The sequence below is a fragment of the Rhinopithecus roxellana genome, chromosome 1 (genome assembly GCF_007565055.1).
Source record: "Rhinopithecus roxellana isolate Shanxi Qingling chromosome 1, ASM756505v1, whole genome shotgun sequence".
Classification (NCBI taxonomy): Eukaryota; Metazoa; Chordata; class Mammalia; order Primates; family Cercopithecidae; genus Rhinopithecus; species Rhinopithecus roxellana.
In genome coordinates, this window is record NC_044549.1 from 57,550,723 (window position 1) to 57,566,084 (window position 15,362).

The window sequence follows — 15,362 nt, forward strand, 5'->3', positions numbered from 1 at the left end:
CGTCTCTACTAAAAAAATACAAAAAAAAAAAAATTAGCCAGGCGTGGTGGTGGGGGGGGCCTGTAGTCCCAGCTACTTGGGAGGCTGAGGCAGGAGAATGGTGTGAACCTGGGAGGCGGAGCTTGCAGTGAGCCAAGATTGCACCACTGCACTCCAACCTGGGCAACAGAGTGAGACTCCATCTCAAAAAAAAAAAAAAAGAAAACTCTTGCTGGCCACTGGTAGTATCCCCTGCTACCTTTGAAGAGGGTGCCAAGTCAGAAGGGTATGTGGAGGATGCTTTAAGCCAGCAGGCAGATGCTGGACTGGGCTGAGAGCTCCCAGTGAACTCCTCCAGCCAGCCAAGGATTAGCGGGAGGCTGGGCGCGGTGGCTTACGCCTGGAATCCCAGCACTTTGGGAGGTCGAGGCGGGAGGATCACTTGAGGTCGGGACCAACCTGGCCAACATGGTGAAACCCTGTCTCTGATAAAAATACAAAAATTAGCTGGGCATGGTGGTGGGCGCCTGTAATTTCAGCTACTCAGGAGGCTCATGCAGGAGGAGAATGGCTTGAGCCCAGGAGGTGGAGGTTGCAGTGAGCCGAGATCACACCACTGTACCCTAGCCCGGGCAACAGAGCGAGACTGCATCTCAGAAAAAAAAAATCCGCGGGAGAGACAACTCTGGCCATTGGACACATAGCTGGGACAAATTAATCCTCTTACATATGCAGCTCACCTTTGTGGGCAGAGGCACAAATGACACAAATAAATACAGAAAATAGTTTCCAGCAGTCCTAAGCATTTGAGAACAAAACCCAGCAGGTTGATGCAACAGGGTGCCTGGAACATTTTAAGATGGGTTTGAGGACAAGAGGTCTCTGAGGATGGGATGTGTGAGCAGAGGTCTGCTGGAGCTGAAGGCATTCTCTGTGGGAAGAGCCAGGTCTAAGCCTTTTAGTGAGGGAACAGTAGGTACAAAGGCCCTGAGGCAGCAGTGAGCTTATGGTGTCTGAGGATCAGCAGAGAGTAAATGGAGTTGGGGTTGGGGGCAGGAGATGCATCTAAGAGGCGAGAGGGCGGCCGGGCGCGGTGGCTCACGCCTGTAATCCCAGCACTTTGGGAGGCTGAGGTGGGCAGATCACGAGGTCAGGAGATGGAGACCATCCTGGCTAACACGGTGAAACCCCATCTCTACTAAAAATACAAAAAAAGCTAGCCGGGCGAAGTGGCGGGCACCTGTAGTCCCAGCTACTCGGGAGGCTGAGGCAGGAGAATGGCGTAACCCGGAAGGAGGAACTTGCAGTGAGCTAAGATCGCACCACCGCACTCCAGCCTGGGCGACAGAGCGAGACTCCGTCTCAAAAAAAAAAAAGAGAGGCGAGAGGGCTTTCAGGCATCAAATGAGACTTAGAAGTTAAATGGAAAATGTTGGAGACTTTTAAGAGAGTGATGAGCTGCTGAGCATGGTGGCTCACGTCTGTAATTGGGAGGCTGAGGTGCGTGGATCACCTGAGGTCAGGAGTTTGAGCCCAGCCTGGCCAACATGGTGAAATCTTGTCTCTACTAAAAATACAAAAAATTAGCCGGGCGTGGTGGATGCCTGTAGTTCCAGCTATTTGGAAGGTTGAGGCAGGAGAATCACTGGAACCCGGGAGACAGAGGTTGCAGTGAGCCGAGATGGTACCACTGCACTCCAGCCTGGGTGACAAAAGTGAAACTCCGTCTCAAAACAAAAACAAAACAAAAAAAGAGAGCAATGAGATCTGATCTGCTATGACAGAATCAGTGTGGAGTGGGGCAGGATGGCGGGAGAAGTAGGCCACATGTAAGAAAGCAGTGTCCCCAGAGAGGTGGCAATGGTTTGGAAATGGAGCACTTCTCTTCTGAACAAGATGGTGCCCTCAGCTGACACCCAATATTCCAAATATTATTTCTTTATTTCCCTACCAAGGGAAAATGACCTATGAGTCTTGGAGGTACTTGCCAGGAGCTCAGCTTGGGCCTTTTGTGGCCCAGGTCCTAGTTGCCAAGTGTCTTTAGGAACAAGGGTGGGAAACAGGAAATATTTCTCAAGGAGAGAGACTGGGGGTTGCATGGGGTCTTCCCTGAGAAGTGCTAGGTTTCCCTTCTACAGAGATGGAGGCACCTTAGGGTGGACCCCAGTTCCCTTGCCCCAACTCACATCTTGAGCATCCACTCTTCGATCCCAGGTATCTTGGGTCCCTGAGGCTGGCAGATCACAGGTTTAGATCCAAGAACAGCATGGCAGAGTGGGCAGAATCTATAGCAGGCCCACTCTTCTCGGGCCCTGCTTGCCCATTTACAGTGACTGGGTAGCAGACCAATGGACAGAGGGACAGGCAGGCCCAGAAGACAGACACTGCTCCTGCTGGGGATGAGGCATCCTTTTTTGTAGTCATCCAATACCACAGTATTCAGGAACTGCCCCACCATGACCACCCTCTCCCCTCTCACACATCTGGACTTCTTGTAATCACTGATTACAATCTCTTGGTTATACCTTTTGAAATTTGTCTGCAGAAACAGAGATCCATCTGATGGCTTAACCAGAACCAGTTTACCTTTTGTCAAATTTCCTCTGCTTTTCGTAATTTGCTCTTGGTGACTTCAGATCTGGGTTTCTCATTCTATACCTTTTTTTTTTTTTTTTTTTTTTTCCTGTGATGGAGTCTCACTGTCACCTAGGCTGGAGTACAGTGGCATGATCTTGGCTCACTGCAACCTCCACCTCCCAGGTTCAAGTGATTCTCCTGCCTCAGCCTCCTGAGTAGCTGGGATTACAGGCATCTGCCACCATGCCCAGCTAATTTTTGTATTTTTAGTGGAGACAGGGTTTCACCATGTTGGTCAGGCTGGTTTTGAACTCCTGACCTCAAGTGATCCACCCACCTCAACCTCCCAAAAGTGCTGGGATTACAAGCATGAACCACCAAGCCTGGCTCATTCTCTGCTTTACAGGACAAGCTGCTTATTAGGGAGACTTTGGCTTCATGGCTCACTTAACCTAACATGAATATGAATTAGATATATACAGATCCCAGGAAGGCTGCTGAGAGAAAACACTGCCTCCTCAGATGTGTCTGTTCATAGTAGTGTAGTAGTAATGGGGTGAGTATTAGTCCCCTTCCTGGACCCCTCTTTCCTGACAGTTATCCCATACTTCCCACAAGTCTTTGCTCAAATTTTTTTTTTTTTTTTTTTTTTTTTTTTGAGATGGAGTTTCATTCTTGTTACCCAGGCTGGAGTGCAATGGCACAATCTTGGCTCACCACAACCTCTGCCTCCCAGGTTCAAGCAATTCTCCTGCCTCAGCTTCCCAAGTAGATGGGATTACAGGCATGTGCCACCATGCCCTACTAATTTTGTATTTTTAGTAGATGGAGTTCCCGCATGTTGGTCAGGCTGGTCTCGAACTCCTGACTTCAGGTGATCCACCCGCCTTGGCCTCCCAAAGTGCTGGGATTATAGGCGTGAGCCACCGAGCCCGGCCTTGCTCAAATATTTTTCTCAGGCAGGTCCACCTTGGCTACCTTATCAAGGGTTCCAGCCAGGCACGGTGGTTCATACCTGTAATCCCAGCACTTTGGGAGGCCAAGGAGGGCAGATCACCTGAGGTCAGGAGATGGAGACCATCCTGGCTAAGATGGTGAAAGCCCATCTCTACTAAAAATGCAAAAAGTTAGCCGGACATGGTGGCACATGCCTGTAATCCCAGCTACTTGGGAGGCTGAGGCAGGAGAATCGCTTGAACCTGGGAGGCGGAGGTTGCAGTGAGCTGAGATCATACCATTGCACTCCAGCCTGAACAACAAGAGAGAAACTCTGTCTGAAAAAAAAAAAAAAGTGTTCCAATCCCAGCTGAACTTCTGCCTTACTGTCTGCTATTTTCTTTTTTTCTATTTTTTTTTTTTTTTTTTTTGAGACAGGGGTCTCTCTCTGTTGCCCAGGCTGGAGTGCAGTGGTGCAATGTTGACTTACTGCAACCTCTGCCTCCTGGGTTCAAGTAATTCTCATGCGTCAGCCTCCCAAACAGCTGGGATTACAGGTGTCTGCCACGACACCCAGCTAATTTTTGTATTTTTAGTAGAGATGAGGTTTCACCATGTTGGTCAGGCTGGCCTCGAATTCCTGACCTGAAGTGATCGCCTGCCTCAGCCTCCCAAAGTGCTGGGATTATAGGCGTGAGCCACCGCGCCCGGCCCTGTCAGGTATTTTATGTTGGCAAAAAAGAAAAAACATCTGTCTTACTTGTTTGCAATCACATATCAACATCTGAAACACCAATGTATATATTTGTTTATTGTCTATTTCCTCTTCATTTGAATGTCAGCTTCAGAGTTTTGTTTCATTGTTTATATTTAGTTCAATGCTGTGTTCCCGGCACCTGAAATAGTGCCTGGCACAGATTTCAAAGTTATTCAATAGTAACAGTAATAACAACAACAACCAGCTTTGGATGCCCCCCCTCCCCCAACAGGACTGACAGCATAATTTATTTCCCTATAAACAGCATGCATATGACATCATTCTGACAGGTCTAGGCATAATCCCCAACCAGGACTCTCTGCCTTGGAGGTAATGACATGTGCTCAAATGTTCTACTTTGGCCCCAGCTCCTAACCCATTCCATCCCCTCGCAGGCAGGAATGGCCCTGGGTTTGCAAATATGTCACTTGAGGCCAGGTACCCAGGGTTGGGCTGCACAAACACCCTGGACAAGGTCCATGGGACTAGGGGTCCCCATCTTGTTGACACTGGTGGCCTTTGAAGGACTCTGAGGTCTTCACAGCTCTCACTGTGGCTTTGCTGCACAGGCCTTAGAGGCAGGCTATGTGGGTTCTAATCCTAGCTTCACCACTAAAGTAACCATGTCAGCCTGGCCAAGCCACAGCAGCTCTCTGTGCCTAGCTTTCTCCCCCACTGGTCTGAGGGTAGGATCTACACCCACATCACAGAGGGGTTGCAGGAATTAAATGAAATAATCATACGAAGACAAGCACATAACGAGCTCAGAAACGATGAGCTACGTTGTGGCTCCAAGTGGAGTCACTCTAGAAGGCTTTGCCCATGATGGCTGAACAAAGACTTCATGGTAAGAAGAATCTCAGAGCGCTGGCAGCAAAAGCTGAGCCTCTGACTGGTGCTCTGGTGGAGGAGGCTGGCGGGGTGCACCAGTTTATCTACACTTGGACAGCCTGCTTCTCATCAGACCACAAGGCCCACTTGGGCAGTGGGGTTTTCCCCTGAGGTCCTGAGGTAAGCAGAAAGCTGGTTATCAGTCTCCCACCTTCCCCCCCAGTTCTAGAAGGTGACAATTAATGGTGGCACGGAAGACAGCTGCAATGAAATGTTTAGACACCAGCCTCAGGCTCACTCTGCCAGCCCTGTGATGGAATAATGGACTGCAGGGAGTAGGGATAAGAGGGAGTGTTACCCTATTCCGAGGACCCGGAAGGTCCTTCACTTTGGTAATCCTCTGGAAGGGCTGCTTTGAAGCAGCCATTTTCAAAATAGAGGTCACGTGGTCACAATGAGCCTCAAGGTGGCCACCAAACCGCAGACCCTGGCCCTTCCCAGGAGTATCTGGCGGACTTACCGAAGAGCAGCGGCTTGAGGCTGAGGGTTCGGATGAAGTGATCCCTGTCGGTGACCAGCTGGACCTTACGTTCGTGCCCCACCTAAGGGAAAGGCGCACAGCGGGCAGCTGGGTCGCCAGACCGCGCTGCCCAAGAAGGGCCAAGTCACCCCGGCCCGGAGCGCGACAGCAGACGCGTGAGTGGGAGCGCGCGGGACCGACGCAGAGCAGCGCCGGGGGCAGTGTGGGGACCCGGGTTGAGTGCCGGTCCTCTCGGGCTCAGCCGTGCGGGGCCTGGAGCGCGGCGGGGCGGGGAGGTCCTCACCTTGATGCCCTCCAGCCGGGTGAGGGGACCTAAGGTGGGCTCGGGCCCGGAGCCCTGGGCGCGGTGCTGGGGCCCGGGATCGCTGCTTTCGTCGCCGTTGCTGTAGTGCACGAAGAGCAGCAGCGCCAGCACGTTACCCAGGTACAGATGCACGAACACCATCAGCACCAGGAAGTAGGCGCGCGAGCAGATGCCGCGGGGCTTGCACAGCGGCCGCACCGGTGCGTCCTCGCCGTCGCCCAGCCCAGCTGCCGCCTGCGCCTTGCAGTGGTCTGGCGGCGCCCACTGCGGCCTCGAGGCCTCCCCTGCCGCCGCGGAATCAGGCCGCTGGCCTGTCACCGCCGCCGCCGCCATGGCACCCAGGTCGCGCGCGCCTCAAGGGGAGGGGCCGCGGGGTGCCCGCGCTGCGCAGTCTCCCGGACAACGGCCGCCAGGCCCGCGAGCGCCGCGGTCACTAGGAGACGGTGCCTGGGGGTTCCTGGGGGTGCTGAACCCGCCCGGAGCCGCTTGTGTCCGCGCGGGGCTCGGCCTCCCTGCGCCTTGAGCCCCAGCCCACGCTGGGGCTTCTCTTCCCAAGCTGGGTTGTTGTCGGGCAGAGCTGTACACGCCCCAAGTCAGAAGCCAAGGCCCCAAGTGTGTAGACGCAGACAAGAGCGGCACCATTAAGGCATACACTACTGGGAGCTTCTTGGTGCCTGCATGAAGACGCCCTCTTGCCTCCGGGAACAGTATCGTCTGCATCTTCTGACTCCAGGAGCGGGGCTGGGGAGCGCAGGGCGGAGGAGGCAGTACTGGGATGACTCAACAGTGCGGCATTTGGGGGCGCCACGGAGGCCGGTACTGCGTAAGCGGCGATAGGGTAGGACCCACAGCCTCCTCGCAAGCGTTCTTGGAGCTCGGTTTCGCGGTCGGTCCGGATCTCCCGGAGAGCCCTGCAGGAGTCAGGCAGGCCTTAGGAAGAAGCTGCCTGATGTGCAGGGTTGCATAGGCAGTCAGAGAGTGCATCCTGGAGGAGCCCTGGCATCAGGAAGGTGAGCCCCCCATGGCAACCCGCAGGAATGAGCCGGTGCTCAGGTATATGAAACACTCCTTGCATCAAAGCTGGCACGTGTGAAGAGGTGGGAAGGGACTCTTCCACAACCGAGACACCATTACCTCAGAGAAAAATTAAACAGATTATCACCAAAAACGGGGTGGGGGGAAGACATACCTACCAGTGGTCAAGTGCCAAGGAATCCCTGCTCTTCGAGAGCTGGTTATCCTCAGGAAGAGATTACTACACGCCCTCAGGGCAGAAGCTGATCCCACTCCCCGAGGTGGACTTGCAGGCAAGAGCAACACTTTTTTTTTTTTTTTTTTTTTTGAGACGGAGTCTGGCTCTGTCACCCAGGCTAGAGTGCAGTGGCCGGATCTCAGCTCACTGCAAGCTCCGCCTCCCGAGTTCACGCCATTCTCCTGCCTCAGCCTCCTGAGTAGCTGGGACTACAGGCGCCTGCCACCTCGCCCAGCTAGTTTTTTGTATTTTTTAGTAGAGACGGGGTGTCACCGGGTTAGCCAGGATGGTCTCGATCTCCTGACCTTGTGATCCGCCCGTCTCGGCCTCCCAAAGTGCTAGGTTACAGGCTTGAGCCACCGCGCCCGGCCAAGAGCAACACTTTTAAGGCAGGTCACACTGGTGGTTTCTCCCTACCCTGGTAAGACCCCCTTACCTCTTCTCCCATCTCCTCTCCCTTCTCCCACAGCAAAGCATAGTCTGCATTTTCTAGTCCCCTCAAGTCAAGGCAGGCCAGGGGCTCCAAGGACAGGCCCACCTCTTTCTTCCAAGATTTTTTTTTTTTTTTTTTTTTTTTGTGACGGAGTCTCACTCTGTCGTCCAGGCTGGAGTGCAGTGGCGCGATCTTGGCTCACTGCAACCTCTGCCTCCCGGATTCAAGCAATTCTCCTGCCTCAGCCTACCGAATAGCTGAGACTACAGGCATGCGCCACCATGGCGGGCCAATTTTTTTTGGTATTTTTATTATTTTTTTAATTTTAATTTTTTTTTTTTTTTGGAAACGGAATCTTGCTGTGTCGACCAGGCTGGAGTGCAGTGGCACAATCTCAGCTCACTGCAAGCTCCGCCTCCCAGGTTCATGCCATTCTCCAGCCTCAGCCTCCCAAGTAGCTGGGACTACAGGCACCCGCCACCACACCTGGCTAATTTTTTTTGTATTTTTAGTAGAGACAGGGTTTCACCGTGTTAGCCAGGATGGTCTCGATCTCCTGACCCGTGATCTGTCCGCCTTGGCCTCCCAAAGTGCTGGGATTACAGGCGTGAGCCACCGTGCCTGGCTTTTTTTTGTATTTTTAGTAGAGACACGGTTTCACCGTGTTGGCCAGGCTGGTCTCAAACTGCTGACTTCAAGTGACCCGCCCACCTCGGTCTCCCAAACTGCTGGGAATACAGGTGTGAGCCACAGCACCCAGGCTTTCTCCCAAGACTTTACACAGAGTGGCAGTTTTCACGATTCAAGCACATGTGGGCATCCACTAATCCAGCCACCCTCAGGGACCACTTTGGTCAATCTCCTTAGGATAGGATAGATAAACACTGCTTCACAAAAGGAGAGGTTCTGTTTCCAGACAGAAAGGGAACAGGCAGCAATGGGAGGTCTTGTGGCTTAGCCAAGGCTGGGGTGCTAACTACACACCACCAGTAGCCCAGTATTTCACTTCAGATGGAGAGGGAACTTACAGCTCTGAAGGCAACCAGGGAGGCCTGGACTCCTGCAGAGGCGGAGGCCAAGGCAATGATGACCTGCCCCTCCCCACTAAAATGAATTCTAAAATAAATGTAATTGCTGCTAAAGAAATGTTTCTGATTCGAATAGATGAAAATTCTATTACCAATTGAAGACTGTTCAAATTCCCTGCAGCTTATCATTAATCCACCCTAGTTAGGCCAAAAGTCTCTCAATTTCTGAGTAGTAGTTCAATAGAAACAAGTCAAACAAGTCAGATTTTCTAAAATCATATGAATCTCTTAAATTCTTTTTTTTTTTTTCAGACGGAGTCTCAGTCTGTTGCCCAGATTGGAGTGCAGTGGTGCAATCTCAGTTCATTGCAACCTCCACCTCCCTGGTTCACGCGATTCTCCTGCCTCAGCCTCCCAAGTAGCTGGGATTACAGGCGCTGCACCACAACGTCTGGCTTTTTTTCTTTTGAGATGGAGTCTTGCTCTGTTGCCCAGGCTGGAGTGCAGTAGCACAATCTTGGCTCACTACAACCTCTGCCTCCCAGGTTCAAGCAATTCTCCTGCCTCAGCCTCCCAAGTAGCTGGGACTACAGGTGCCCACCACAATGCCCGGCTAATTTTTGCATTTTTAGTAGAGACAGGGTTTCACCATGTTGGCCAGGCTGGTCTCAAACGCATGACTTCAGGTGTTCCACCCACCTCAGCCTCACAAAGTGCTGGGATTACGGGTGTAAGCCACCACATCCAGCCCAAATCTCCTAAATTCTTAAATATAATAAATACCAACCAACAGAACCACAATTTTACCAAGGATCTCATGGTTTTCTCATACCTTTTTTGGAATGAAATTGAGACTATTTCCCTCTAGCCTTTCCGCCGCCCCCCCCCCCCCCCCCCCCCGAGACAGAGTCTTGTTCTGTCGCCCAGGCAGGAGTGCAGTGGCTCGATCTCGGCTCACTGCCACCTCTGCACCTCCCAGGTTCAAGCAATTTTCCTGCCTCAGCCTCCCAAGTAGCTGGGATTACAGGCGCGTGCCACCACGCCCGGCTAATTTTTATATTTTTAGTAGAGATGGGGTTTTACCATGTTGGCCAGGTTGATCTCAAACTCCTGACCTTGTGATCCGCCCACCTCGGCTTCCCAAAGTGCTGGATTACAGGCATGAGCCACCACACCCGGCCCCTCTAGCCTTTTAAAAACTAGAATTTGATCACCATAAAATCTGTACTTTGCTTAACCTATTTTCCTGAACTCCATTCTTACACCTATTACCTGAGTTAGGCCTATCACTAAGCAAAGGTACTGATGGCTCATTGCCAGAAAACAGAAAGCAAGCAGGTTGCAGGGCTGCTCCACCTGCTGTCAGCTGTGGGAATTTCACAACCACATCAGAAACCAGAATTTCTGTCTTTTAAAAGCCTGGCCCTTTGATGCCATGGCAGTACACACTACCAAATCCAGGCCTTCTATTTATCTGTGTTCTTTTTTCTTTTTTTTTTTTTTTTGAGACAGTCTCGCTCTGTCGCCCAGGCTGGAGTGCAGTGGCCCAATCTCGGCTCACTGCAAGCTCCGCCTCCCAGCTTCACACTTCTCCTGCCTCAGCCTCCTGAGTAGCTGGGACTACAGGCGCCTGCCACTACGCCCACCTAATTTTTTTTTTTTTTTTTTTTTTTTTTGTAGTAGAGACGGGGTTTCACTGTGTTAGCCAGGATGGTCTTGATCTCCTGACCGTGTGATCCGCCTGCCTCGGTCTCCCAAAGTGCTGGGATTACACTTGTGAGCCACCATGTCCGGCCTTTTTTTTTTTTTTTTTTTTTTTTGAGATGGAGTCTCACTCTGTTGTGCCCAGGCTGGAGTGCAGTGGTGCAATCTCAGCTCACTGCAACCTCTGCCTCCTGGGTTCAAGCTATTCCCCTGCCTCAGCCTCCAGAGTAGCTGAGATTACAGGCACCCACCACCACGTCTGGCTAATTTTTTGTTTATTTTAGCAGAGACAGGGTTTCACCATGTTGGTCAGGCTGGTCTCAAACTCCTGACCACAGGTGATCCGCCCCCCTCGGCCTCCCAAAGTGCTGGCATTAGACGTGAGCCACCATGCCCAGATTGTTTTTAAGACAGTGTCTTGCTCTGTCACCCAGACTGGAGTGCAGTGGTGTGATCATGGCTTACTGCTGCACCTATCCCCGAGGTCCAAGCAAACCTCCTAGCTCAGCTTCCCAAGTAGCTGGGATTACAGGTGTGCAGTACCACACCCAGCTGATTTTTATTTATTTTTGTAGGAAGAGGTCTCCCTATGTCGTCCAGGCTGGTCATGAACTCCTGGGGTCAAGCAGTTCTCCAGTCTGAGCCTCCTGAAGTGCTGGGATTATAGGCGTGAGCCACCACGCGAGTCCCCTAGCTCTCATTTTAAGTGGCTGTGTAATGTGGATGATGACAGCACCTACCTCAAGCGGCTTTTGTGAGGACTAAATGGGTATGTTCTCAGTTAATGTTAATGTGATTGTCTTGTGAGGTCCCACTTCTATCCCTTTCTATCCCACCCCAAGCAGAGCCCATTATACAGGAGATGCTCAGATGCTTATTGTGTGGACCCCTGTGGGCTACATGGAAAATCCCTCCTCTTGACTTCGCTAGAAGGTGCTATCTTGTCTCTTTTTAGGATTGCCAAGGCTATGGTACCAAGGCCATAGTACCCTGGCCCCAGTGGTCTGCAGGAGTGGCCCTGAGCATGGGTGGTCCTTCGCTCCTGGCCTTGCTGCTCTAGTACAAACATTCATTAGTGGACTGGGCGCAGTGGCTCATGCCTGTAATCCCAGCACTTTGGGAGGCCAAGGCAGGAAGACAGCTTGAACTCAGGAGTTTGAGACCAGTCTGGGCAACATGGCAAGACTCTGTCTCTACAAAAAAATATAAAAATTAGGGGAGCAAGGTGGCACACACTAGTCCCAGCTACTCGGGAGGCTGAAGCAGAATGATGTTTGAGCCTAGGAGTGGAGGCTGCAGTGAGCAGAGATCATGCCACTATACTACAATCTGGGCGATAGAGCGAGACTGTCTCAAAACAAAAAACATTCACTAGTCATCAATTCCTTCCGTGTCCCCCATGGACCGGAAGCTCCTGGAAGGTAGAGCACATGAATCACTTGCATACCACTGTATGCCCAGGTGCCAAGCGTAGGGCTTGGCACACCTGAGGTCCACAGGAAGAGCTGCGGAGTTCAGACTGGCAATGTATGAGGTCTGTTCTAGCCACAGGTGCCCTGTGCTTGTTGCCCACAGCTATGGAGCTTCCACTCTACCCCTGAGCTACTTAACCACTGACACTATTGCCACTTCTGACACAAATGTGGACCCCTTAATCAATCCAAACCCCATTTCCTGTCCTTCACCCTTGAGATTAGACTCTACACTTGTTTCTGCCCCAAGTTCTCTCTTCACAACCCTTAGGGCTCCCGTGAAGCTAGAGTTCGCCCTGCCATACTCCACAGCCCTACATTCCCATGTCTACTTTGGAGGAGTCCAGAGATCTCAGAATGGGGGGGGGGGGGGGTTGGGACATTTATTTCAGTACCCTACCACAACCCTGGGATCTGTTTTTGATGGGGAATGATTCAGCCTGTACCCAGGGAAGGAGAGGAGAGCTGAAAACTGCCAGAATTTTCTACTTCATTCCACGGGGATCACTTACAGGTGCCCTCTCCCCCAACAGCCAGAAAGGGAAAACAGAGCTGAGTTTGGTCACTGGGGCCTCCCCAGCCCTCTGGAAGAAGGGGCTGACTGATAGGAAGGCACTCCTCTGGTGTTCACTGGCCAGACCCCTGTGGGCTCAGGAGACTACCTAGACCCCATGAAGAAACACTCTGGACACATTTTTATAATCAGAAACTTACAGTTTATTGTGAATAAACCACTCAACTTTGAGCAGATGACATTGCCTCAATTAACTTTTTCTTTGAAGAAAAACAAAGATATATGGTAAATTCATGAAAATACTGTGTCCTTTCTCTTCTACCCTTTGTAGGGCAGAAAAATTCTACCTGACCTTTCCCATCTTCCTGATGATGTTGACAAACAGCCACTGGGGGCACAGGAGGGGACTCTACACAGGCCAAGAGCTACAGGCCATAGTCTGAGCACAGAAAACCCTGCAGCCCCAGCATCCAGGGCCACAGCTGGACACAAGTGCAGAATGTGGCAGCCCTGCAGCCCAGACAATGCCTAGGGTGTGATTTAGGGTGCAGAGCTGCAACTCAGATCCTGTGCCATGGCAGTATCACAGGAAGGACTTGATGGAGAGGTAAAGGCTCCAGAGGCCAGGATATTTATTCCTTGTGCCAATATAGCATTCACACCTGACCTCCAGGTCCTGCAGCAGGTACTCTCCTCGTTCAGTTAGCGCCCCCACTGTTCCATTCTGGGTTCATCCGCTATACTCCTAATTTGTTCTCCCAATCCACCCCACAGTCTCTCCCTTGCTGGGGACAACACAGTAAGAGACAAAACCTGGGGAAGGAGAAAGGGAACCTGCAACCAGCCATGGACCTCATGATTCCATGAGTCACAACTATCCTGTGTCTTTAAGAATGACTGTTTTATAGCTTACATGGTACCTGGGAAATTGCTGACTTGAAGGTGAAATGTATGAATACCAAATAATTTCTATCGTAATATTCACAGATCTCTGTATCAGCTCTCCCTGGAGGTCAAGCAGGTGTGGGAGAGTATAGACTGCTCTGCCTGCCCTAGAGTGGAAGCATTGAACAAAGCCACAAAAACCCCAGCAATCACAGATCTAACTTTTCAATGGCCCACAGGACCAGATTCAGGAAAGGTAGGACACCAGGCAAACCACTTGTTCCCTTGCACTTCACTGTGCGAAAACTGGTCTGTTCCTCTGGCCAGACCCTTCTTAGTACAGGATCTGGGACCACAAACCAAGGAGTCCCATGGCCTTGGACTCCCAGACCCTAGGATGGTATCCCTCTGACAGCTGGAAACCAGGCAAGGGGGAATACACCTCAGCCTCAGAGCAGCCTCTGGACACACTCCAGGTAACATGAAAATAACCTGTGAAAACGTGGTCCCCGTGCCAGAAAGGCCAGTGCCCTAGGGAAGGCTATCCTGAATTCTGACCCTGATGTTTGCCAAAGGAGAGTGCAGCAAGACAGTGTCAGGTTTGGCCAAATGTGACCCTGCTCAGGGCTATACCACTTGAATACTGGCACAAAAGAAAGGACCAAGGTAAAGCAAATTTATTTGGGAGGAACAATTCCCTTCAAAAGTAGATCCCTATCTTTAGGAGACAAAAGGAAATGCTGTGATGAACCTATGCCCCCTAGTTTAGGGGGCCACAGGCCCACCCCCATTCTGCTGTGGGCTCTAGCCTCAGTAGCCAGATCCAGGTAAACCTCAGTTTCAAGAACAAAGGTGAGCCACAGACATGCAGCACCACCAGAGACAACACCACCCTGTGGCAAGAAGACCATGTTCTGAACTGTCTCCGTACCGCCATAGTAAGGCAGGAGGTATGCTGTGACTCCTTGTGCTCTGTGCCCACTGCACAGGCCAGTTTAATTCCCTACCATCTGCCACCCATGCTCTTCCTTTGGGACTCCAACTCTGGCCAGACAAATGTGAATCTGGAAAGCAGAGGCCCAGGGCCCTCTTGCAGTACAGACATTTTCAGGTGGGTAGGCAGCATATGTTACATTCTAAGTAAAACAGCTAGAGGGTAAAACACTCCAACGCCAATTTATTTTCAAAAAGGGCTCTGTGTTATCCTATAGTTTGCCTTTTTTTTTTGGTATAATTGTACAATCTTTGAAAGTTACATAAGTTGTAATGATCTAATACTATTAATAGCCATTCAGAAAACACTTTCCCTCCCTCCCAACAACCATCCAGGGGGAAATAAAAGTCCTGAAAAGAGGCCAGTTCAACATGGCCTCTACCCTGGTAGAAACAAAAAGTGAAAAGAGAAGAAAACAGAAATCAACTAAGAAGTGTTGCCAGTGTCTCTCAGGAGTGGGGCCCTGGCTGTCGCCTGGGGTCATGAAAGGCAGAGCCTGCAGCATGCAGTACGGCAGCCGGGAGACCTTGCGGCCACATTTTCCTCACCCCGGCACATCCACATCCCAACTTAGGTGTCATGGAAATCTTTCAGCAGGGTTCTCCTCCGCTGCTCCGCTATATGCATCTGGTTCTCCAAGTCCTGCATCAGAGAAACAAGGTGTATGCTTGCATGGCCCAGGCCTGGGAGCAAGGAGTAGCCAAAGCCACAAACACCCTCCAGGACCTCTAAGGAGTAAAAAACACTGCCCTTCCCATTCTTAGCAGCAGCTTCCAGTGCACAAGCCAACAACCCTGTCACCTATTACCAGGTCAGTCCTCCTTTACCTGCAATATAGAATCCAAGAGGACAGTAGGCACTTACCCCTCTGTCATAGCTGTCTGCACGCTCCACTTTCCATGAGAGGTTTTCGATCTCAGCCTCCAGCTGAGCCTGCTGGTATTCAAACTGCATAGGCAGAGCAGAAGGGTCAAAAGGTGAGTGGGCTGTGGCTGGGGCAGGGCCTGTACACGGGGTGGGCACACGCAGCACCTCAGGCTCAAGAACTACAGACAATCCTGATACTGTCCTCAGAAAGTAGTGTTATTCCCTGTGCTCAGAGCCAGAATCCAAACAAAAGGCTATCCAAACGGCAAGGCCACACTCACCCTCCAC

The 15,362-nt window shown here is 51.4% G+C and overlaps 2 protein-coding genes across 8 annotated transcripts in view; both read right to left on the reverse strand.

Moving 5' to 3' along the window:
- Positions 1-6,661, reverse strand: part of P4HTM (prolyl 4-hydroxylase, transmembrane) — a 19,146-nt gene extending 12,485 nt beyond the window's left edge. For both annotated transcript variants that reach the window (XM_010370107.2, XM_010370098.2), the window contains exons 1-2: positions 5,905-6,661; positions 5,601-5,682 (exon numbers count right to left, since the gene is read on the reverse strand). In XM_010370107.2, coding sequence (XP_010368409.1) covers positions 5,601-5,682; positions 5,905-6,258 — 436 coding nt within the window. In that variant the 5' untranslated portion in view covers positions 6,259-6,661. The remainder of the gene's footprint in view (positions 1-5,600; positions 5,683-5,904) is intronic.
- A 5,846-nt stretch (positions 6,662-12,507) lies between these two features.
- The window catches only part of ARIH2 (ariadne RBR E3 ubiquitin protein ligase 2), a 69,247-nt gene continuing 66,392 nt past the window's right edge, over positions 12,508-15,362 (reverse strand). For all 6 annotated transcript variants that reach the window (XM_030914404.1, XM_010370185.2, XM_010370191.2 and 3 more), the window contains 2 exons: positions 15,072-15,155; positions 12,508-14,849 (listed from right to left, as the gene is read on the reverse strand). In XM_030914404.1, the coding sequence (XP_030770264.1) occupies positions 14,778-14,849; positions 15,072-15,155 (156 nt within the window). In that variant the 3' untranslated portion in view covers positions 12,508-14,777. The remainder of the gene's footprint in view (positions 14,850-15,071; positions 15,156-15,362) is intronic.